Consider the following 19,797-nt stretch of genomic DNA (forward strand, 5'->3'; position numbering starts at 1 on the left):
TTGAACATTAAATATCTTGTCTTTGTGGTGTATTCAGTTGAATATAGGTTGAAGAGGATTTGCAAATCATTGTATTATGTTATTATTTACATTTCACATAACGTCCCAACTTCATTGGAATTGGGGTTATAACTTGATGTCACTGGAACTAATCCAATAATAAAAAAAAAAATAAAAATAAAAAAAATAAAACCCCTAACTAAAAATGATTTGTTAACTCAAAGAGATGAAAAAATTGAGTAACAAGCACAAATCATGTGTTCAAATGGTTGCTTATGAACATGTTTTGGTGTGTTTAGAGATAAAAGTCTTGTGCTTGCCAAATGAGGAAGCATTGTGTAGAGCTCAGCAACCTTCTTTTTGTGCTTAACTGTAGGACTATGAAGGCCAGCGTGGAACTCCTCACTGCACTGGCTGTGTTACTCCTAATGGGCACAGTGATCAGCCAAAGAACCCGGCCAAAGAAGCCCACAAAACGCCCATTTACCACCAGGAAGCCTTCTGTCCCCAAGCCTGCTGCACCAGTACAACCAGAGCCCCAGGAACCTACAGACTTCCCCCCGCCCATCATGGGCCCACCTTCCATCTACCCCGACTGCCCCCGAGAGTGCTTTTGCTCTCCATCCTATCCAAATTCCCTTAACTGTGAGAACCGGAACCTCCGTGTGATTCCTGTCATCCCATCCAGAGCCCACTACTTGTACCTACAAAATAACTACATCTCAGAAGTGACAGCAGAGCCATTCCAGAACACCACTGACCTCCGTTGGATTAACCTGGCTAATAATCGCATCCAACGAATAGACAAACAGGTCAAACAGGGGATTTATTTCATTTTGTCTGTTTATTTGCCCTAAACTTTCATTATTAGAAACTGTCTGAACAGCTGTGTTAATACATGTATATTATAATTAACTGCAGACATAATAAGAAGACGCAATGATAATGTGATGAGGTAGGATGAAATTTCAAAATATGTACAAATTTAGAATTCCCTATCTAATCTCCTTAATGACATACTGCATTTCCTCGTTGGAGGGCCACAGGCCAAACATCAGCCCACCCCCTTGTTTTGAAGAAAGTTGGTTAAATGCCCACCTGAAATTAAATTAATTTCAGGTGGACATTTAATTAATTAAATTACATGGAATACATTTAATGAATGCTGAAAGGACATATGAAGTGAAGTCATATATAATTCTGTTGGTCATATGACCTGTTACCTTGGGTGAAACTGAAAGATCTAACTGAACTAACTGTTTAACTTGGACAATTGTTTAACTTGGATAATTTGGAGCCAGTATGGATTAAACATGATGGAAGAGTTTTGTGTTAGTCTAGGATAAAGTGGTTCCGTTTTGGAAAGATTTGATCATAAGTCAAAGCCATACAGAACCTTATATTATGGTATAGCTGAATCACAATTAATTTCAAGAATAGTGTCAAACAAAAGCATGCATGTTGTACTTTCTGAGTGCCCATTCTTGTTTTGAGGTTATGACATATTCACCTAAAAGTGCATTTCCTGTACCTATTCATGATTACAGGTGTTTGAGAAGATCCCAGGACTGTTGTACTTCTACATACAGCGTAATGAGCTCAAAGAGGTCCCTTCAGGTCTCCCGACAACCCTGGAACAGCTGCGCCTTGCTAAGAATCAAATTTCCAAGATCCCTGCTGGTGCCTTCAGCAAGATGGGCAACCTCACCCTGCTCGACCTGTACCACAACAAGGTGAAACACCACATTGAAAGAAATTGTACTGTATAAAATCAATCTATATCTACCTGTAACATTTAAATGTTGTTGGGGTTTCATGTAGTGAACAAGCTTATCTACTTCCAAATCTATGACATCATATGTTGGAACTACTATAAGCAGAATTTAGGTCATCAGAATTTAGGTCATCGGCTTCTGTGACATATCACAGAAGCTGATGTAAGGATTCTTGCCTTATCTTGTCTCGATTTTGTCACTTCCCATAATGCTCTGTGCACACAGTAGTTCCAGGTCTCAGGTCTGCGGTGTTAGTGAAAAATCTTAGTGCTTGATTCATTCTATGAAATTTAAAGCATTAAAAATACTTTTTATGCAGGATTGTTTTATTTCTACCTGCGGATGGACATTCTGCAATTCACACTGACAGGGTGCTGAACCAACTGCTGAGCCTGAAAATTCCACTGTTTACAGCCTCCGCTGAAGGGCTATCAGAACTAGCCAGGTTAGTTACTGCCAGCGTGAAAAAGCTAATACCCCTATTCCACAGAGTGCTGTTCCTTTGGCCCCTTTCACATATAGTTTAGATGGCATTTGGACGAAAACAGCGAAACAGTTCGAAATTAGCGCACGAAACATTGCGCCGACAGAGAAGGCATGCATAAACCCGGTGCACCAGAGTTCGTGCACGCATCAGTGTCCATCAAGCAGGAACAGAACAGTGCCAGGTGCACCACATGACGCTGCTTATGTGGAAGAAATAAATACCAGCTGGTACGTGTGGAACCACATTGTGCCGCTTATGTGGAATAAATAAAAAATAAAAAACAGCTGGTACCTGTGGGACCACATCACACTGCTTACGTGGAATAATAAAAAGAAAAAAAAAACACACCAACGATCCGTTCCTCTGGTGATGACCCATAGTCACAGACATACAGTCATGAAATGACATGAATGAGAAGCAGTGTGCTCTGATGTCTACATCTACTGGTCAGCTGCATCCAGTCGGCCGCGCACGTGTTCTGCCCGACATGCGTGTCTTGTAGACAGCGTGCCACAGCACAGACACCGCATAATGTGGAACAGACCTCACATGGGTGACGTGACAATCAGATCGCCCGCTGTGTGTTCTGATCTGATGGTCCCTTTCAACCTGGGGGGCTGTCAGTGTCCGCTCCGTGCACTCGCTCGCTTGCTGCAGCTTGTCGCCACCATGGTGATATGTTTTTATTTATGTCCACGTAAATACAGCAATCAGACACATGCGCCTCACAGTGGACAGTTGTTAGTCCATGACTGTCCAAACACAGTAAGTGTTGTGTAGCTGGAATGTCCAGAATGACTGATCACCACAGTTACTTCTGTCGGAAGCCACACCTCCCATGAGTGGAATGCACACACCCACATGTCAGTGTGTGTGTTTGCAAAGTCACACTCGTGGGGAGCTTAGGCAAATTTCACAGCAGTATGACAGTGATTGTCTGCAGTCTCTTGTCATGCCAAGAGTGCGACTGGCCACACATTTTCTAAGTGCCATGCGAGTGGTGTTAGATGTTTGTGCGTGTCACCTGGAATTTGGCCGGCACCTGCCGCGAGAAGGTGCAATGGGTTTGCACAGCACACACTCTGTCATTCAGGAGCTTGTTTGCGCAAATAGTTGTAGCAACAGGTGTACGAGGCGTTGGAGGCAGGGACGACATTACACGGTTTGCATATAATTCCTGCGTCATGCACATTAAGTGTGCACGTCATCCAAACTTCACACTATGTTTGAAAGGGCCCTTCCTGTTTCATCCTGAATAGCAAATCGGGGCACGTTTTGAAGTATCACAGTAATTTCTTGATCTATCTTTTGTTAATCTTGACCCGTTTTGAAATCTGGGTGAAATTTTCAAGCTGTTCAAAAATGTCATCCTGATTTGCCAAATCTGCATCATTATGCGGTCACGTCCGGGTGTTCATAGGCTCAATAGCTTCAGTCATGTTCAAACATCTTTAAATAGTCTAGTCCTAGTGAGTACAGTTTGTTTGATTGTGCTCCATCGGGGTAAAAATTTAAAGCAATGCAGCGTTTGTTGCAGTTCTGGCTGAGAACACCACTGGTCATGGCTTTACTTTTGTTTTCGAGCAGGTTGGCAGGTAGGAGTTTTATAAGCCAGCCAGTTTCCAGGTCTACACTTTATAAACCACCCTGATAGGACGCATGCCGGAGTAAGCCATTTTATCCAGTTTTTGCGCTTTTTCTGGATTGTGGGGGGTCATTATAGAACTGTGTCCTGTGGAATAGAGGTGTAAGCGGGTGGGCAAAAGACATCAGCGGAATATCTGCCACTGACATTGAACATGTAAAGACTGACCTAATGGTAACAAAAAAGGCCTGCATTTTCTGCTGAAGAATATGAGATTGTATAGGTGATTTTCAGTCATTTAATCTTGCTTGTGGCATTACAGTTAGCAGCATTACAGCGTCACCTGTTAATAATGTGTCACTCTTTCAGTTTCATACACAGTTACACAAGTTGAACCTGGTCTGATTTTGTGTTGAATTGGGATATGTCAGTGTCATTTAGCCACTGAGTTTGGAACAGGAGCAACCTCCTGCTTCTTTTTAAAAATAAACACAATTTTGTTGTTTTGAAAAGTAGAAGAGAAGTTAAATGAATCTCCTGAACATACCATTAAAGTGTTCACTGCAGATCCTTGACTATTCTTTGGGAATTCAAGGTGTCCCATCTGCGTATTCCTGGAGATAGTTTTCAGCTAAAGTTTGTTTGGTGTTCAGTACTGAGAAACATGTGGAATGTTACCGTCTTTCCTTGTGCCATACATTTAATTTGTGAATTGCTGCTCTGAAGAAAAAACAAAAATCACTTCCCAAACCCCCAGGAGAAGGTGGGAGGACTATTTCTAATATTCTCTTTATTGTCCTCCATCAATTCTGCTTTAAAAAAATAAATAAATAAATAAAAGCATGTTCTGCCACACTGAAATCATTGCGTGTGCAGGCCATTGTGGGATGTTGCAAAACACTCCAAGAAACACTCAGTGTGTGTTTATACTTGAGGCCACAAGGCAAGTTCTTCCTTAGGAGCATTTCCAAATGATTCATGGCACCACAAGTAACTGTTGTTACTGTACAAAAACATAAGAATCTTGGCGTCATATAGACTTTACATCATTTATGAACACACAGAAATCCAGTAATATAATATCAGTAATTTTTACAATTACTTTGACTTTTGCGAGGAGCTATTGAGATGTTTTGAGTTTGACCCAGAAAAAGTAGGGCATGGTTCAGGCTCAAAATGTCTCAGCTGCCCCTCTTGCATGCTGTTTGTAATGTCTGCAGAAGGTGGTTTTGCTTCTTTTTGTTTTCCTGAAAAATCCATGGGTGTCCCTGGAAAAGATGTACAGTATACTTTTCTGGATTAATGCTACCAATTTAATTTGATTCAATTTATTTTCATTTATATAGCGCCAAATCACAACAAAGCTGCCTCAAGACGCTTCACACAAGTAAGATCTAAGCTTACCAACCCCCAGAGCAAGAACACAGGTGACAGTGGTAAGGAAAAACTCCCTCTGATGATTTGAGGAAGAAACCTCAAGCAGAACAGACTCAAAGGGGTGACCCTCTGCTTGGGCCATGCTAATGGTACAGTTGACAATACAAATATACAGGAAGTCTTTGGGAGTCCATGCTGGTACACAGGATGGGAGGCCCGCAGAAGAACACACCCACTCCCATCTCTGGATGGAGCTGCACCTCAAACAGAGAGAAAAAAATAATCAGGCAGCAGAAAGACAACAAATACAGTATAATATTTCAGCATTAAGCAACAAGAAAAACAGAAGAAATACTAAGGTGATCGCCGGCCACTAGCCCTAAGCTTCACTAAAAGATCCAGACTTTAGATGAAGTTGAGGCCGCGGCCCGCTCCGTGTACTAATAAAATGAATATAAAAAGGTAAAAAGCATAGTAACATACTATGCCAGTATGCTAGCCATATCAAAGGGAAAATAAGTGCCTCTTAAGTCTGGACTTGAAAGTCTCAGAAGTCACAGAATCTAACTGTTTTATTGACGCAGGGTGAACATTCCACAAAGCAGGTGTGTAATAAGAGAAAGCTCTGTGACACGCAGACTTTTTATTCACCCTGGTGACACTAAGTAGTCCTGCACCCTGAGAACGCAGAGCCCGGGCTGGTACATAGGTTTTAATTAGGTCAGTTAGGTAGGGAGGTGCCAGTCCATGAATAATTTTATAGGTTAGTAGCAGAACCTTAAAATCTGATTCGCACATAAAGAAAGCGGTTTAGGTATGACAAGCACAAACAACATAAATACAAATAATCACAAATAAGCACTGAGAAAAAAAATAGCATTCTCATATAAAATATAATGAGGTCATAAATGACCCCACTTGGTCATTTCAGTTGCTAAAATAGTTTGGTCACTTTAAGGTTAATGATGATAATGAAGAGAACTATGCAAATTCTATCCAATTTTTCTTTGAGGAACATTGTTTTAAAATATTTCAATAATTTTCACAGACAGTTGCTGACAAACTGGAGATCCTCTGCCCATCTTTGCTCCTCAGAGACTCAGCCTACCGTGGATACTGCTTTTCTGCCAAATCATGATTACAATCACCTGTTGACATCATCTTTTTGAAATAACATATTCATTTATTTATTTACCTTATTAGTAGCTCTAAACTGTCATGTCCCAACTTTTTTGGAATGTATTACAGATCTGAAATGCAGGAATTGTTGGGGAAGTGTAATGACACAGACCCACAACAGGGGGCGCAAATGAATGGTCAATGGGTAGTCAAATAAATACAATTTATTGTGGCAAATGTGCACAACAGGTCGAATACTATTTTTAGACAGTCAATTACAAAAGTCAACAGGTGATGTGTGGGCAGGTCCGAGGGTAGGAGACGCCTATCCAGAGAAGAGCCGGGGCCCACAAGGTTCCGCCGCCAACGAAGACCTGCAGCAAACCGAAGCTGCCAAGTCCAGAGTCCCCAGGTGGCCTCTACTTCAGCTGTCAGATCCGATACTGCTGGCAGGAACAGAAGACAGGTTAATGGTGGGTGTGTGCACACCCAGCAGAACAATCGGCAATTCAGTTCAGTTCCTTTTGTGGGAGAATCTCCACCTCCGACACAAAAACACAGAAACGTGTAGAGACCAACTGTTACTTCTCTGGTTTGGAAAGAGGAGTGAAGTCCATCACTGACTGAAGATAACTGGTACTCCTGCAAAGGTTTTCAAAAGACAATGATATGTGCGTTCAGCACAGACACGGCTGAGAGTTTTACCTGAGTGGTAAACTGATATCTCGGCAGAGATGTGGTGTCTCCTCCAGTCTTATATGGGATGGGATGGTGATGAAATGATTTCTGACAGCTGGTAGTCCTGGCTCCTGGGTGGTGACTGCGCCCTCTGGTGCCTGAAACCCGACTACAGGCAGGGCGCCCTCTGGCGTTGGCCAGCAGTACCTCCTCTTCGGGTGGCCCACATAACAGGAATGGATGAACATTAACAATTGAAATGATGTTGACCACACAAAACATGACTCGCTTGGATTCATATGGTCTGAAATGAAATAGAATAAGTAAAAAGTAAATATAAAAAGTAAATATGAAATCACTGTTCATTTTTGTTTGTTTGTTTGTTTTGTTCTCGTTTGTTTGTTTGTTTTTGTTTTTTCAGTGCCATCTCAACTTATTCTAAATTTGGCGCTGTAGTTTGAACGGTACCACAGGAGTCCACGATCACAACTAAAGAACAAATTGAAGAGAGTTGGACACATTAAATAGAAATGTGGCATCACCCACCATTAGGAGAACACTCCATTGCCATGGTCAAGACTGACAACTCAGAAGGAAGCTAATAATCCACAATCAACATAAAAAAGGTCAACAAAGTTTGTAGTTCATTAACAGGATAAATACAGAGCCTTTTGGAGGACTGTTTTTCCCTACATCCAGCACAGCTTGTGTACCAGTAATCTGAGTGAGTGAGTGAGTGAGTGAGTGAGTGAGTGAGTGAGTGAGTGAGTGAGTGAGTGAGTGAGTGAGTGAGTGAGTGAGTGAGTGAGTGAGTGAGTGAGTGTATCCACATTCTTTCAGGCACGATAACTCCCAAAGTAACAATGCCAGCATCTTGTTATTTACCACATCACATGCTGGTGGCATGTCAGCGATGAAGTGATATGGCTTGAGACATGAGACGTCTGGACTACAAACGCCAGCTCTGTAAAGCTGACCCCCCATCCACGTAAAAAATCCAAGCAAACATACTGAGTGGTTAGTGCTTCATTCGTGAAGATTTGTGCCGTTAAACTTTTCGTTTGTGCTGCTACGGTTTTTGAGATATTAAAGATTATTTTTTTAGGTCATTCAGAGGTCACCATCCCCCCAGCTTGCTCCAAAATGAACCAAACTGCTCTATTTTATCGGTTTGTGCTGATTTGTGCTGTTAAAATTTTCATTTGTGCTGCTTTAGTTTCTGAGATATTATGAGTTTTATTTTTGAGTGATGATGTCATCATCCCCCCAGCTTGTGCTGAAATTAACTAGACTGGTCTATTTTTTTAGTGCTTAGTTTGTGCTGGTTTGTGCTGTTAAAACCGTTTGCTTGGATTTTTTACGTGGATGGGGGGGGTCAGCTTCACAGAGCTCAGTGGAGTATATTATCATCATATTTTTTTCAGTTTTTGTTTTGCATGCGTGATAAATGTTTGTTGTATTTTGTTTATTTGATCTTTGTTATTGCTAGTTTTGGCCAAAGCAGTTGGTCACCCCTCTGAGTCTGGTCTGCTTGAGGCTTCTTTCTCAAAAACAGCAGTCAGATTTTTTTTTTTTTTTTTTAACCACTGTTGCCTATATGCTTGCTCAGGGGGTTTGCTAAGGTTAGACTTCACCCTTGTGAAGGACCTTCAGGTGACATATGTTCTAATTTAGTGCAATATAAATTGAATTGAATTTGCTTGAATTGATAACTATTGGGCAACATGTTCAAATATTGATTGATTGATTTTAAAAGCACCTTTCCAGATCAGACCAGATCAGCTGTCAACTACATATATGCCCGTATTCCTGAACTACTCAGAATTACAAAGAGAAAAAGATGTATGGTCTGTACAGCCAAAAGGGCTTTACATTACTTGTCTTGTCCAATGAGACAAAAAAAAGGAGAACTACGAGGTCTGTCAATAAAGTAACGGTCCTTTTTATTTTTTTCAAAAACTATATGGGTTTCATTCATATGTTTTTACGTCAGACATGCTTGAACCCTCATTTGGACATGTCGATCTCGGCTTTCAGTGCTTACCAGTCCAGTAAGTATCAGTGAAATTGTGGAGAGCTGGACATGTCCAAACTTGTCCTCTGACATGCCAAAACGGAGGTGTTCCTTTGTCTCGCTTCCAAAGCGAATCCGTCGTGACGCGCGAAGCCTCCGCGTGGCTTTCCATGACAAAATCTCTTGTTAAAAGTGAAATCTGCCAGAAAATGGCTGATGTCCAGCTCTTGTGATAACCAGAGAAAGAGCACACGACGGTCTCGTATCCACAGAGCCATCAGCTTAGAAATGGTCCGGTGGCTTGTGCCGCGTCCTCGCAGCTCGGAGCGTGGCACACCGAGCGTCCTTAAAGGGGTCCTTAAAGCTGTAGTAACAGACCTTATTCTCTGTGAAGCCCGTAAAACTTTCACCGAAAGCCAGATAAATTTTTCGAATGGTTTCCAGGTGCCAGTCTCTAACAGCTTCTGAAAAAATTCTGATGGGAAAAAAGTCCTTTTCATTCCGCCATTTCCAGACAATGAAAATCCGATGAGGGGGCGGGACCACTCCTTCCACAAGGCGTGCTCACAGGCGAATGACATCACCGACAGGCGTGGCAAAACTCACGCATGCGCACGAGGGTTCAAGCATGTCTGACGTAAAAACATATGAATGAAATCCATATAGTTTTTGAAAAAAATAAAAAGGACCGTTACTTTATTAAGAGACCTCGTATACTGTGATAATGATCCATGGAATGTAAGGAGGAAAAGAATGAGGCTCTTAATCCAAAGAAGATCATCCTAAATGGGGTGTTGACTAGGATCCTGTTGTGGGGGTGTTTTCTTGTGAATGTGGCTGATACGGAGAAGGAGCCTTCATTTTCTTCAGAGGTCACCCAGAAAAATAAACCTTGGTCAGAACTGGGTCTTTCAAATGGACAACAATTCATTTGATTAAATGTATTAATATGACAGCAAAGCATAACACAAGTCATCTTGAAGTGTTATATGCCAGCTATGGTGCAATTTAGAACTAGAAATTGGGGGGGGACAAAGTGCGAGGCCTGCAGGGCCGAAGCCCATAGGCCGGGGGTCTGGGGGCCGCTTTAGGCCCCCAGAAGCCAACGGTTTCTAGATAACCTCAGATGCATTCTGAGCATCCAGAACAGTAATTTTAAAGTTTTGAGAAGACCATAAAGTGGACATCATTTGACTTATGCAATTTGAAACTGTGGATATAAGTACTTTATTCTGAGAATAGCCAGCACTGATTTTATTAACATCCTGGTGTAAATAAGGTATCACCACATGTGTAGAGCTCAAAAAGAATGATAGGTTGAGTTTTCATTAAAAAAACAACTGCAATGTGGTAAAATGTATTCATAAATATGAGAAAGAACAGGCTCTTAATAACTATTAACTATCGCATACTGTTGGCACTAATGACAACACTCATACTGAATACATAGACTGATTTTGGAGATCAAGCAATAATTGCAGATGGGCTTTCTGAGGTCCCAGATAGCTTTTCTGATTTCCTTTTCTAACTTTCAGAATTTAGTAAATTAGCATATGGTCCATTGATACTTATGTGTAGACACTAGTCCCTGGAGGCAACTATTTTTGGTTTCAAATCTGGGCAAATGCAGTCCCAGAAAATTCCGAATGTGACAAACAAGAAACAGGTCTTGTAAACAAGTCAGTGCCGCTAAAAATACAAACTTGCAGAAACAAAGATACTATTCTAACATGGTTTTGCACATAAGACTGACATGGTTCAGTCAAAATCAACCCATTTTTCACTCTGTTTTGACAACACTACACTCACTCCATCCCCCCTTGTCCGCAATCTTGGAATCCTTCTCGACCCCACCCTCTCATTTGACCCACACATTAAACAAATAACCCGGACTGCATTCTTCCACTTGAAAAATATCGCATGTCCATTCATCCCTCACTTTCTCCGCTGCTGAAACCCTTATACATGCTTTTATCACATCCAGAATTGACTATTGCAATAGCATCCTCTATGGTTTACCTTCCAAAATACTCAATAAACTACAGTATATACAAAACTCTGCTGCCCGTCTCCTCACCCACACCCGCACTCGAGAACACATCACCCCCATCCTACAAAACCTCCACTGGCTCCCCATCACTCAACGCATTCACTTTAAAATCCTCGTGATCACTTTCAAAGCCCTCCATAACCTGGCCCCCACATATCTCACTGACCTCCTCCACCGCCACACTCCATCACGCTCTCTCCGCTCCTCCGACACAAACCTTTTGTCCTTTCCCTGTAGGAGCAGGCTCCGAACCTGGGGAGACAGAGCCTTTTCCATCGCTGCCCCTACCCTCTGGAACTCTCTGCCCCAACCACTCCGTGCTTGCCCCGACCTCCCCTCCTTCAAGAAAGAACTCAAAACCCATCTGTTTAAGTTAGCTTTTAATGTACAGCCCTGATTTTTAATGTGTTTTTTTCTTAGCGTTTTTATCCTTTTCTTTTGGTTTGTAAAGCGTCTTTGAGTGTCCAGAAAAGCGCTATACAAATAAAATGTATTATTATTATTATTATTATGGTTTGCACATAAGACTGGCATAGCATGTTTCAAGTACACACATATATGTCAGAAGGTGGGGGGACATACCATATTCTGTCCCCCCTCTTTGAAAAGGTGGGGAAGACATGTCCCACCTATCCCCCACCAAATTGCGCCCATGTATGCCAGTAAGGTCTAGACATGAGCAACCCATGAACAAGCACATTGGTGAGAATGGTGAAGAAAAATGCCCTAGCATTTTTGTTATATAACAAGAAGAAACCTCAAGTAGACCAGTCTCAATGGGGTGGTCATGTGCTATGGCCATTCTAACAGCCCAGTCTCACGCGCTTTCATTTGTGATACTGTAACGAAATGTGTCACATTTTTGTGATGCGGTCAAGTTTATATCACTATTTGTAACCAAAATCCTAACCCTAAATCCAACCATAACCACCCCCCCCACCCCACAACCAATAAAAAATTTTTCATCATATCATCACAAAATGTATCACATTTTGTGATGATATCACAAACTAATAGATTAAATCACTTTTCATGATACCATGATGAACTGGCATGAGATCAGGTTGATTTTAACAAGACAAAACAGAAAGCACTGAGAAAGACAGGCACAACTTGCAATGACATCTAATAATTAACACTGACGAGGCAATGCAATTTTAACATCAATTTAATATTTATTTAACAAATCAAACATACCCCCAAAGTTGTAACATAACATCTTATGTTACAAACAAAGTGAAAGTATTGTTGTGGCCATCCTAAAGCCCTGACCACAGACATTTTGTGGACTGAAGTGGAAAAAAAGAAGATGTCTGAGTAACGAGACCAAACAATGTGACCGTTTTACAATAGTGCAATCAAACAAACCAAACTCAAAATAAATAAATAAAAATTGTGTAGCTTGTAGAAGATCATCCAAGTTAACTGACTGAAGTTAGTCATTTAAATGGTTAAAAACAACAACAAAAACAAATATGAACAAAATATATGTATGTTTTTAATCCACTGAAAAGCTGATGAAGTATATAAAATTATAAATGAATCTGTTAATCATTATTTTGAATACAATCCATTCTAATTGACTTATCACTTAATTGTTTGATATTATGAAGTGCGTGCGTGCGTGTGTGTGTGTGGGGGGGGGGGGGGTGATTTTGAACATGATCCCTATACAACGTAAATGTAGAGTATCTTTGTGAGTATCATGGTAAACCTGTGATGGTTAATCGTCTTTTTTTTTTTACCACTTTTAAGGAAATGTAAGTGATTATGTAATGTCTTCCCTCTCAGATCAGTGACAGCAGTCTGGGCAAGAACACATTTAAAGATCTGTCAAGTCTGATGCAGCTCAATCTAGCTCACAATGCTTTGAAAAAGATGCCTAGTGGTGTACCCAGTGGGGTCATCCAGCTTTTTCTGGATAAAAATCGTATAGAAGACATCCCAAAGTAAGCATGGCCTCACAGACATAAACATTAATACCCCTCATACTCAGGTGCACAATGAGATCCACATCTCTCTCTCTCTCTCTCTCTCTCTCTCTCTCTCTCTCTCTCTCTCTCTCTCTCTCTCAGAGACTATTTCCAGGGCTTCACTAACCTGATGTTTGTGCGGATGAACAACAACCAGTTGAGTGATAAAGGCGTTCCTAAGGGCGTGTTCAACATATCCACTCTGCTGGACCTTCAACTGGCTCACAACCAACTCAGCTCTGTTCCTGTCTTCAATGCCCACCTGGAGCATCTGCACCTCAACCACAACAGCATTGAGAGTAAGCCCATAAAACACATCAATCTCATACACTTTTTTAAACTACACTGGTGTTCCCAAGCGCATTGCCACTGACGCTAATGTTGTTTCCTCTGGGTACTCCGGTTTCCTCCCACAATCAAATATGTTGCTTTCTCCGTCCCTGACCAAGGCAGTGTCTGAATCTGAAGTTGGTCTCCGGGCGCCAGACTGTGGCTGCCCACTGCTCCTAGTGGTTGGATTGTGTCTAACTGTAATAAGGATGGGTTAAATGCAGAGGACAAATTTTGTTGTATGCATGCATGCACAATAACAATAAAGGCTCTATTCTATTCTATTCTATTCTATGTAAAGACAGGTCTGGGAGTGTGCACTCATTCTGCATGTTGTCACATCTAAAACCCCATAGGATCATTACAATGAGGTGGCCGCTTTCTCCACCCCACCACCCCCCCACCACCACCCAAAAAAACAAACAAACAAAAAACCACATCCATAGACTAGCTAGAACCAAACCACGGGTTCCTGGACAGTCACCTCTGCCTTTCTTCTCGCTGGCTTTATTTTGACACTGGTGATCCAACTTTTAGGGCCCCTTCACACATTGTGCGAAGTTTGGATGAAGTGCACACTAAGTGCACATGACGCAGGAATCGTGTGCAAACCCTGTAATGTCGTCCCTGCCTCCAACGCTTCGTACACCTGTTACTACAACTATTTGCACACACAAGCGCCTGAAAGACAAAGTGTGTGCTGTGCAAACCCATCAAATCCTCTGGCGGCAGGTGTCGGCCAAATTCAAGGTGACACGCACAAACATCTAACACCGCTCACATGGCACTTAGAAAATGTGTGGCTAGTCGCACTCTTCACATGACAGCAGACTGCAGACGACCACTGTCATACTGGCAGAGAAATTTGTCTAAGTCACATGACTGTGGCTTTGGTTTGTGTGCTGAGAACTGATAGGAAGTGTGCCTATGACAGAAGCAGCTGTGGTGATCTGTCATTCTGAACATCCTAGGTCTGCCAAAACACCGACTGTGTTGGACATGAAAAAATGCTCTGACAGTTATGTTTGTGTCCATTAAGCAGCAACACACTAGGTCCCCCATCAGCCTCCCACCTATACTCATTGAAGCCCATATCTCACATACGAGATACATACAAACATACAAATGACGAACCTAGCAAATGATGGGTTTTGGAAAAGGTTGCATAACAGTGTGCAGACAGTTTTAAGGGCTGCAAATAAACTTTGCCCATGTTCAAAAATTCTAAGCGAATTTATTTTTGAGCAAACAGTTGCGCATACACACATCTTCAACTGATTATTTAAGATTGGGTCGCAGGGGGCTGGAGCCTATCCCAGCAGTCGTAGGGCGCGAGGCAGGGCACGCCAGTCTGTCACAGGGCCACATATACAACCCCTGGCAAAAATTATGGAATCACTGGCCTCGGAGGATGTTCATTCAGTTGTTTAATTTTGTAGAAAAAAAGCAGATCACAGACATGACACAAAACTAAAGTCATTTCAAATGGCAACTTTCTGGCTTTAAGAAACACTATAAGAAATCAGGAAAAAAAATTGTGGCAGTCAGTAACGGTTACTTTTTTAGACCAAGCAGAGGGAAAAAAATATGGAATCACTCAATTCTGAGGAAAAAATTATGGAATCACCCTGTAAATTGTCATCCCCAGAACTAACACCTGCATCAAATCAGATCTGCTCGTTAGTCTGGCTAATGGCTTTCTTCCTTCTTTTCGCTAGCAGTGGATTGGATGACTCTTCAATGGTCTTGATCTTGATTTTGTCATAGTCAACCCTCATTGTTGCCAAGGCACTGGTCATTTCCTCCTGAAGAAAGGAAGGAAGCTTATTAGACTCCTCACGTTCAACATCCAGTCAGAACACTAGACTTCCTGATTAATCTAGCAAAGATGTGCCCACAAAACATCAAGCTGTGGACTTGCTGAGGTGTGGTGTGGACTGGTGGATGATCCTGGACAGCAATGTCCAGGATCGTTCGTACTGGAGCAGTGCTGCATGAAAATGTGGATTGTGTGAAGCACTTCTGTACGACTGAGTGACAAACTCCCGAGCCTGTCTCACTATGACTGTTTTGGAAAAGTGCAATAGAACACGGACTTGCCATGTGTATTCTGTTGCTGGGAGTCTGGCGTGTTGCGACCACTGGACTCCATAAGCATGTGGGCAGCTGAGCTGCAACATTTCTGTATTTGCATGATTAACATTTATTTACTAAATGTAATTTCTGAAACACCATTCTCATTACCGCAAAATGCGTTTATTTGCAAATTATATATGGTTTGTAATTGAATTTACACAAATTATAGCACTTCTGTAATTTCTGTTATAGGAAAAAAATACCTGTCAGTTTTCAATAAAACATCTGAAAAAAGATGCAAATTATCAAGTATGTTGTGGTAATAACAGAAATGAACTATAAAAAATAATGAATATAAAAATGTCATGTTTCCTGGGGGGGGGGGGGGGGTGTATATTATATATATATATATATATATATATATATATATATATATATATATATATATATATATATATATATATATATATATATATATATATATATATATACACATACACACACACACACACACACACACACGAGCATGAGTATTAAAACCCACTTTAGAAATGACCAAAAATTTATATTTTAAACCATATATTTGATGTAATATATTTTTCCTGGACTTCATGGCCAACATGCCATTAAATATACAACCCCTGGCAAAAAATATGGAATCACCGGCCTCGGAGGATGTTCATTCAGTTGTTTAATTTTGTAGAAAAAAAGCAGATCACAGACATGACACAAAACTAAAGTAATTTCAAATGGCAACTTTCTGGCTTTAAGAAACACTATAAGAAATTAGTAAAAAAAAATTGTGGCAGTCAGTAACGGTTACTTTTGTAAACCAAGCAGAGGGAAAAAATATGGAATCACTCAATTCTTGAATTTTAGAATATGTAAACATGCAAAGAATGGATTCGTTGGTTCGCACTATGATTTGTTACAGTTATAGATAATTATAGCTTTCTTTTGCAACAAAAATATTTGATTAGTATTAGTTTTATATGTATTTCCCCATACCTCAATACAGTAGGTCATATATGGAACAAGCAATAAAATGCCTATTGTTTGTTCCATATACTATATAAAAGAAAAAATAATTGATAAAAGACAAATGTTTGTGGAGAATGTTCAGACCTCAAACAAACTTTGAGGTCTTTGAAGTGAACACACATTTTTGAGAGTAACTCATGACTGATGTAGTGAAATGGAAATCAAAAATAATATGAGACAGAATTCATCAAGAAACAAGGCAGCCGATGTGACAGCTGCTTGCATTACTTCTTGTCAAACTATTATTTCTGTTCACACTCACACACCTATTTTAATATGTAAAACTTGTCATTCTCAAATGCCTCTGTTAAATAACTGAGCATTTTCTACATTTTATCAGGCATCTTTTATGTATTTATTTAATTTTAGTTGATTTTGTTTATTTTCCCCATTCAGTGACTTTGTGTGTGTGTGTGTGTGTGTGTGTGTGTGTGTGTGTGTGTGTGTGTGTGTGTGTGTGTGTGTGTGTGTGTGTGTGTGTGTGTGTGTGTGTGTGTGTGTGTGTGTGTGTGTGTGTGTGTCCTGAACAGAGGCCACTAACTCTCTGATGGCAGTCTCAATTTCACATTTGGTGGTAGTGAGATTGTGATTCTTCTGCACTGTTTTAATTGTTTATTGATTGAATGATTGATTTTGCTACCTCTAATAACCTATGGTGCAAACAGTGCTTTTATATGCAAATGATTAATTGAAAGAGTGTTACTTCTTTTCATGGCAAAAGATGGGAAGTGACAGCAGGCTCATACATATCCACACAAATTCACAATGGCAGAGATTCATACTCAACAAAAATATAAACGCAACACTTTTGGTTTTGCTCCCATTTTGTATGAGATGAACTCAAAGATCTAAAACTTTTTCCACATACACAATATCACCATTTCCCTCAAATATTGTTCACAAACCAGTCTAAATATGTGATAGTGAGCACTTCTCCTTTGCTGAGATAATCCATCCCACCTCACAGGTGTGTCATATCAAGATGCTGATTAGACACCATGATTAGTGCACAGGTGTGCCTTAGACTGCCCACAATAAAAGGCCACTCTGAAAGGTGCAGTTTTGTTTTATTGGGGGGGGATACCAGTCAGTATCTGGTGTGACCACCATTTGCCTCATGCAGTGCAACACATCTCCTTCGCATAGAGTTGATCAGGTTGTCAATTGTGGCCTGTGGAATGTTGGTCCACTCCTCTTCAATGGCTGTGCGAAGTTGCTGGATATTGGCACGAACTGGTACATGCTGTCATATATGCCGGTCCAGAGCATCCCAAACATGCTCAATGGGTGACATGTCCGGTGAGTATGCCAGCCATGCAAGAACTGGGACATTTTCAGCTTCCAAGAATTGTGTACAGATCCTTGCAACATGGGGCCGTGCATTATCCTGCTGCAACATGAGGTGATGTTCTTGGATGTATGGCACAACAATGGGCCTCAGGATCTCGTCACGGTATCTCTGTGCATTCAAAATGCCATCAATAAAATGCACCTGTGTTCTTCGTCCATAACAGACGCCTGCCCATACCATAACCCCACCGCCACCATGGGCCACTCGATCCACAACATTGACATCAGAAAACTGCTCACCCACACGACACCACACACACTGTCTGCCAACTGCCCTGGACAGTGTGAACCGGGATTCATCCGTGAAGAGAACACCTCTCCAAAGTGCCAAACACCAGCAAATGTGAGCATTTGCCCACTCAAGTCGGTTACGACGACAAACTGGAGTCAGGTCGAGAGCCCAATGAGGACAACGAGCATGCAGATGAGCTTCCCTGAGACGGTGTCAGACAGTTTGTGCAGAAATTCTTTGGTTATGCAAACCGATTGTTTCAGCAGCTGTCCGAGTGGCTGGTCTCAGATGATCTTGGAGGTGAACATGCTGGATGTGGAGGTCCTGGGCTGGTGTGGTTACACGTGGTCTGCGGTTGTGAGGCTGGTTGGATGTACTGCCAAATTCTCTGAAACGCCTTTGGAGACGGCTTATGGTAGAGAAATGAACATTCAATACACGAGCAACAGCTCTGGTTGACATTCCTGCTGTCAGCATGCCAATTGCACGCTCCCTCAAATCTTGCGACATCTGTGGCATTGTGCTGTGTGATAAAACTGCACCTTTCACAGTGGCCTTTTATTGTGGGCAGTCTAAGGCACACCTGTGCACTAATCATGGTGTCTAATCAGCATCTTGATATGGCACACCTGTGAGGTGGGATGGATTATCTCAGCAAAGGAGAAGTGCTCACTATCACAGATTTAGACTGGTTTGTGAACAATATTTGAGGGAAATAGTGATATTGTGTATGTGGAAAAAGTTTTAGATCTTTGAGTTCATCTCATACAAAATGGGAGCAAAACCAAAAGTGTTGCGTTTATATTTTTGTTGAGTGTATATATATGCTAGACTTTATAACTGGTGAAAACAAGGTGCCTGCACATTTCTACACTGTTTTAGTCAGGAATCAACAAAGAGTTTTATTGTTGTGGCCCCACGTTTTAGGTCAGGCTCAGGTCCAACTCCAGTCGATGTCCCAAGTCAATTACTTATTTTTATGATAAAATGAAATTTTCACTGTTCTGTTAAGAGTTCGACACAACTGTCACCAAATTGCTTGTGCTCATGTCGAACTAAAGTTTGCTGCACCTGCTGCTGACATGTCCCCAAATTATAAGACACCATACCTAAGCACCTATACAACCCCAATTCCAATGAAGTTGGGACGTTGTGTAAAATGTAAATAAAAACAAAATACAATGATTTGCAAATCCTCTTCAAACTACAGTATATTCAACTGAATACACCACAAAGACAATATATTTAATGTTCAAACTGATAAACTTTGTTGTTTTTGTGCAAATATTTGCTGATTTTGAAATTGATGACTGCAACACATTTCAAAAAAAGTTGGGACAGGGCAACAAAAGACTGGGAAAGTTGATGAATGCTCAAAGAATGCATAATTGGAAACAGGTGAATGTCATGATTGGGTATAAAAGGAGCATCCCCAAAATGCTCAGCCATGCACAAGCAAAGATGGAGCAAGGATCACCATTATGTGAACAACTGTGTGAAAAAATAGTCCAATAGTTTAAGAACAATGTTTCTCAATGTTCAATTGCAAGGAATTTAGGGATTCCCTCATCTACAGTCCATAATATAATCAGAAGATTCAGAGAATCTGGAGAACTTTCTACATGTAGGTGGCAAGGCTGAAAACCAACACTGAATGCCCGTGACCTTCGATCCCTCAGGTGACACTGTATTAAAAACTGACATCATTGT

At 41.1% G+C, this 19,797-nt stretch overlaps 1 protein-coding gene across 1 annotated transcript in view; it reads left to right on the top strand.

The window, feature by feature from the left end:
- The window catches only part of prelp (proline/arginine-rich end leucine-rich repeat protein), a 36,779-nt gene that overhangs the window by 15,285 nt on the left and 1,697 nt on the right, over positions 1-19,797 (top strand). The window contains exons 2-5 of the mRNA XM_034166909.1: positions 377-812; positions 1,548-1,733; positions 12,877-13,034; positions 13,161-13,357. Coding sequence (XP_034022800.1) covers positions 381-812; positions 1,548-1,733; positions 12,877-13,034; positions 13,161-13,357 — 973 coding nt within the window. The 5' untranslated portion in view covers positions 377-380. The remainder of the gene's footprint in view (positions 1-376; positions 813-1,547; positions 1,734-12,876; positions 13,035-13,160; positions 13,358-19,797) is intronic.

Source organism: Thalassophryne amazonica, chromosome 3, assembly GCF_902500255.1.
Source record: "Thalassophryne amazonica chromosome 3, fThaAma1.1, whole genome shotgun sequence".
NCBI classification, from domain to species: domain Eukaryota; kingdom Metazoa; phylum Chordata; class Actinopteri; order Batrachoidiformes; family Batrachoididae; genus Thalassophryne; species Thalassophryne amazonica.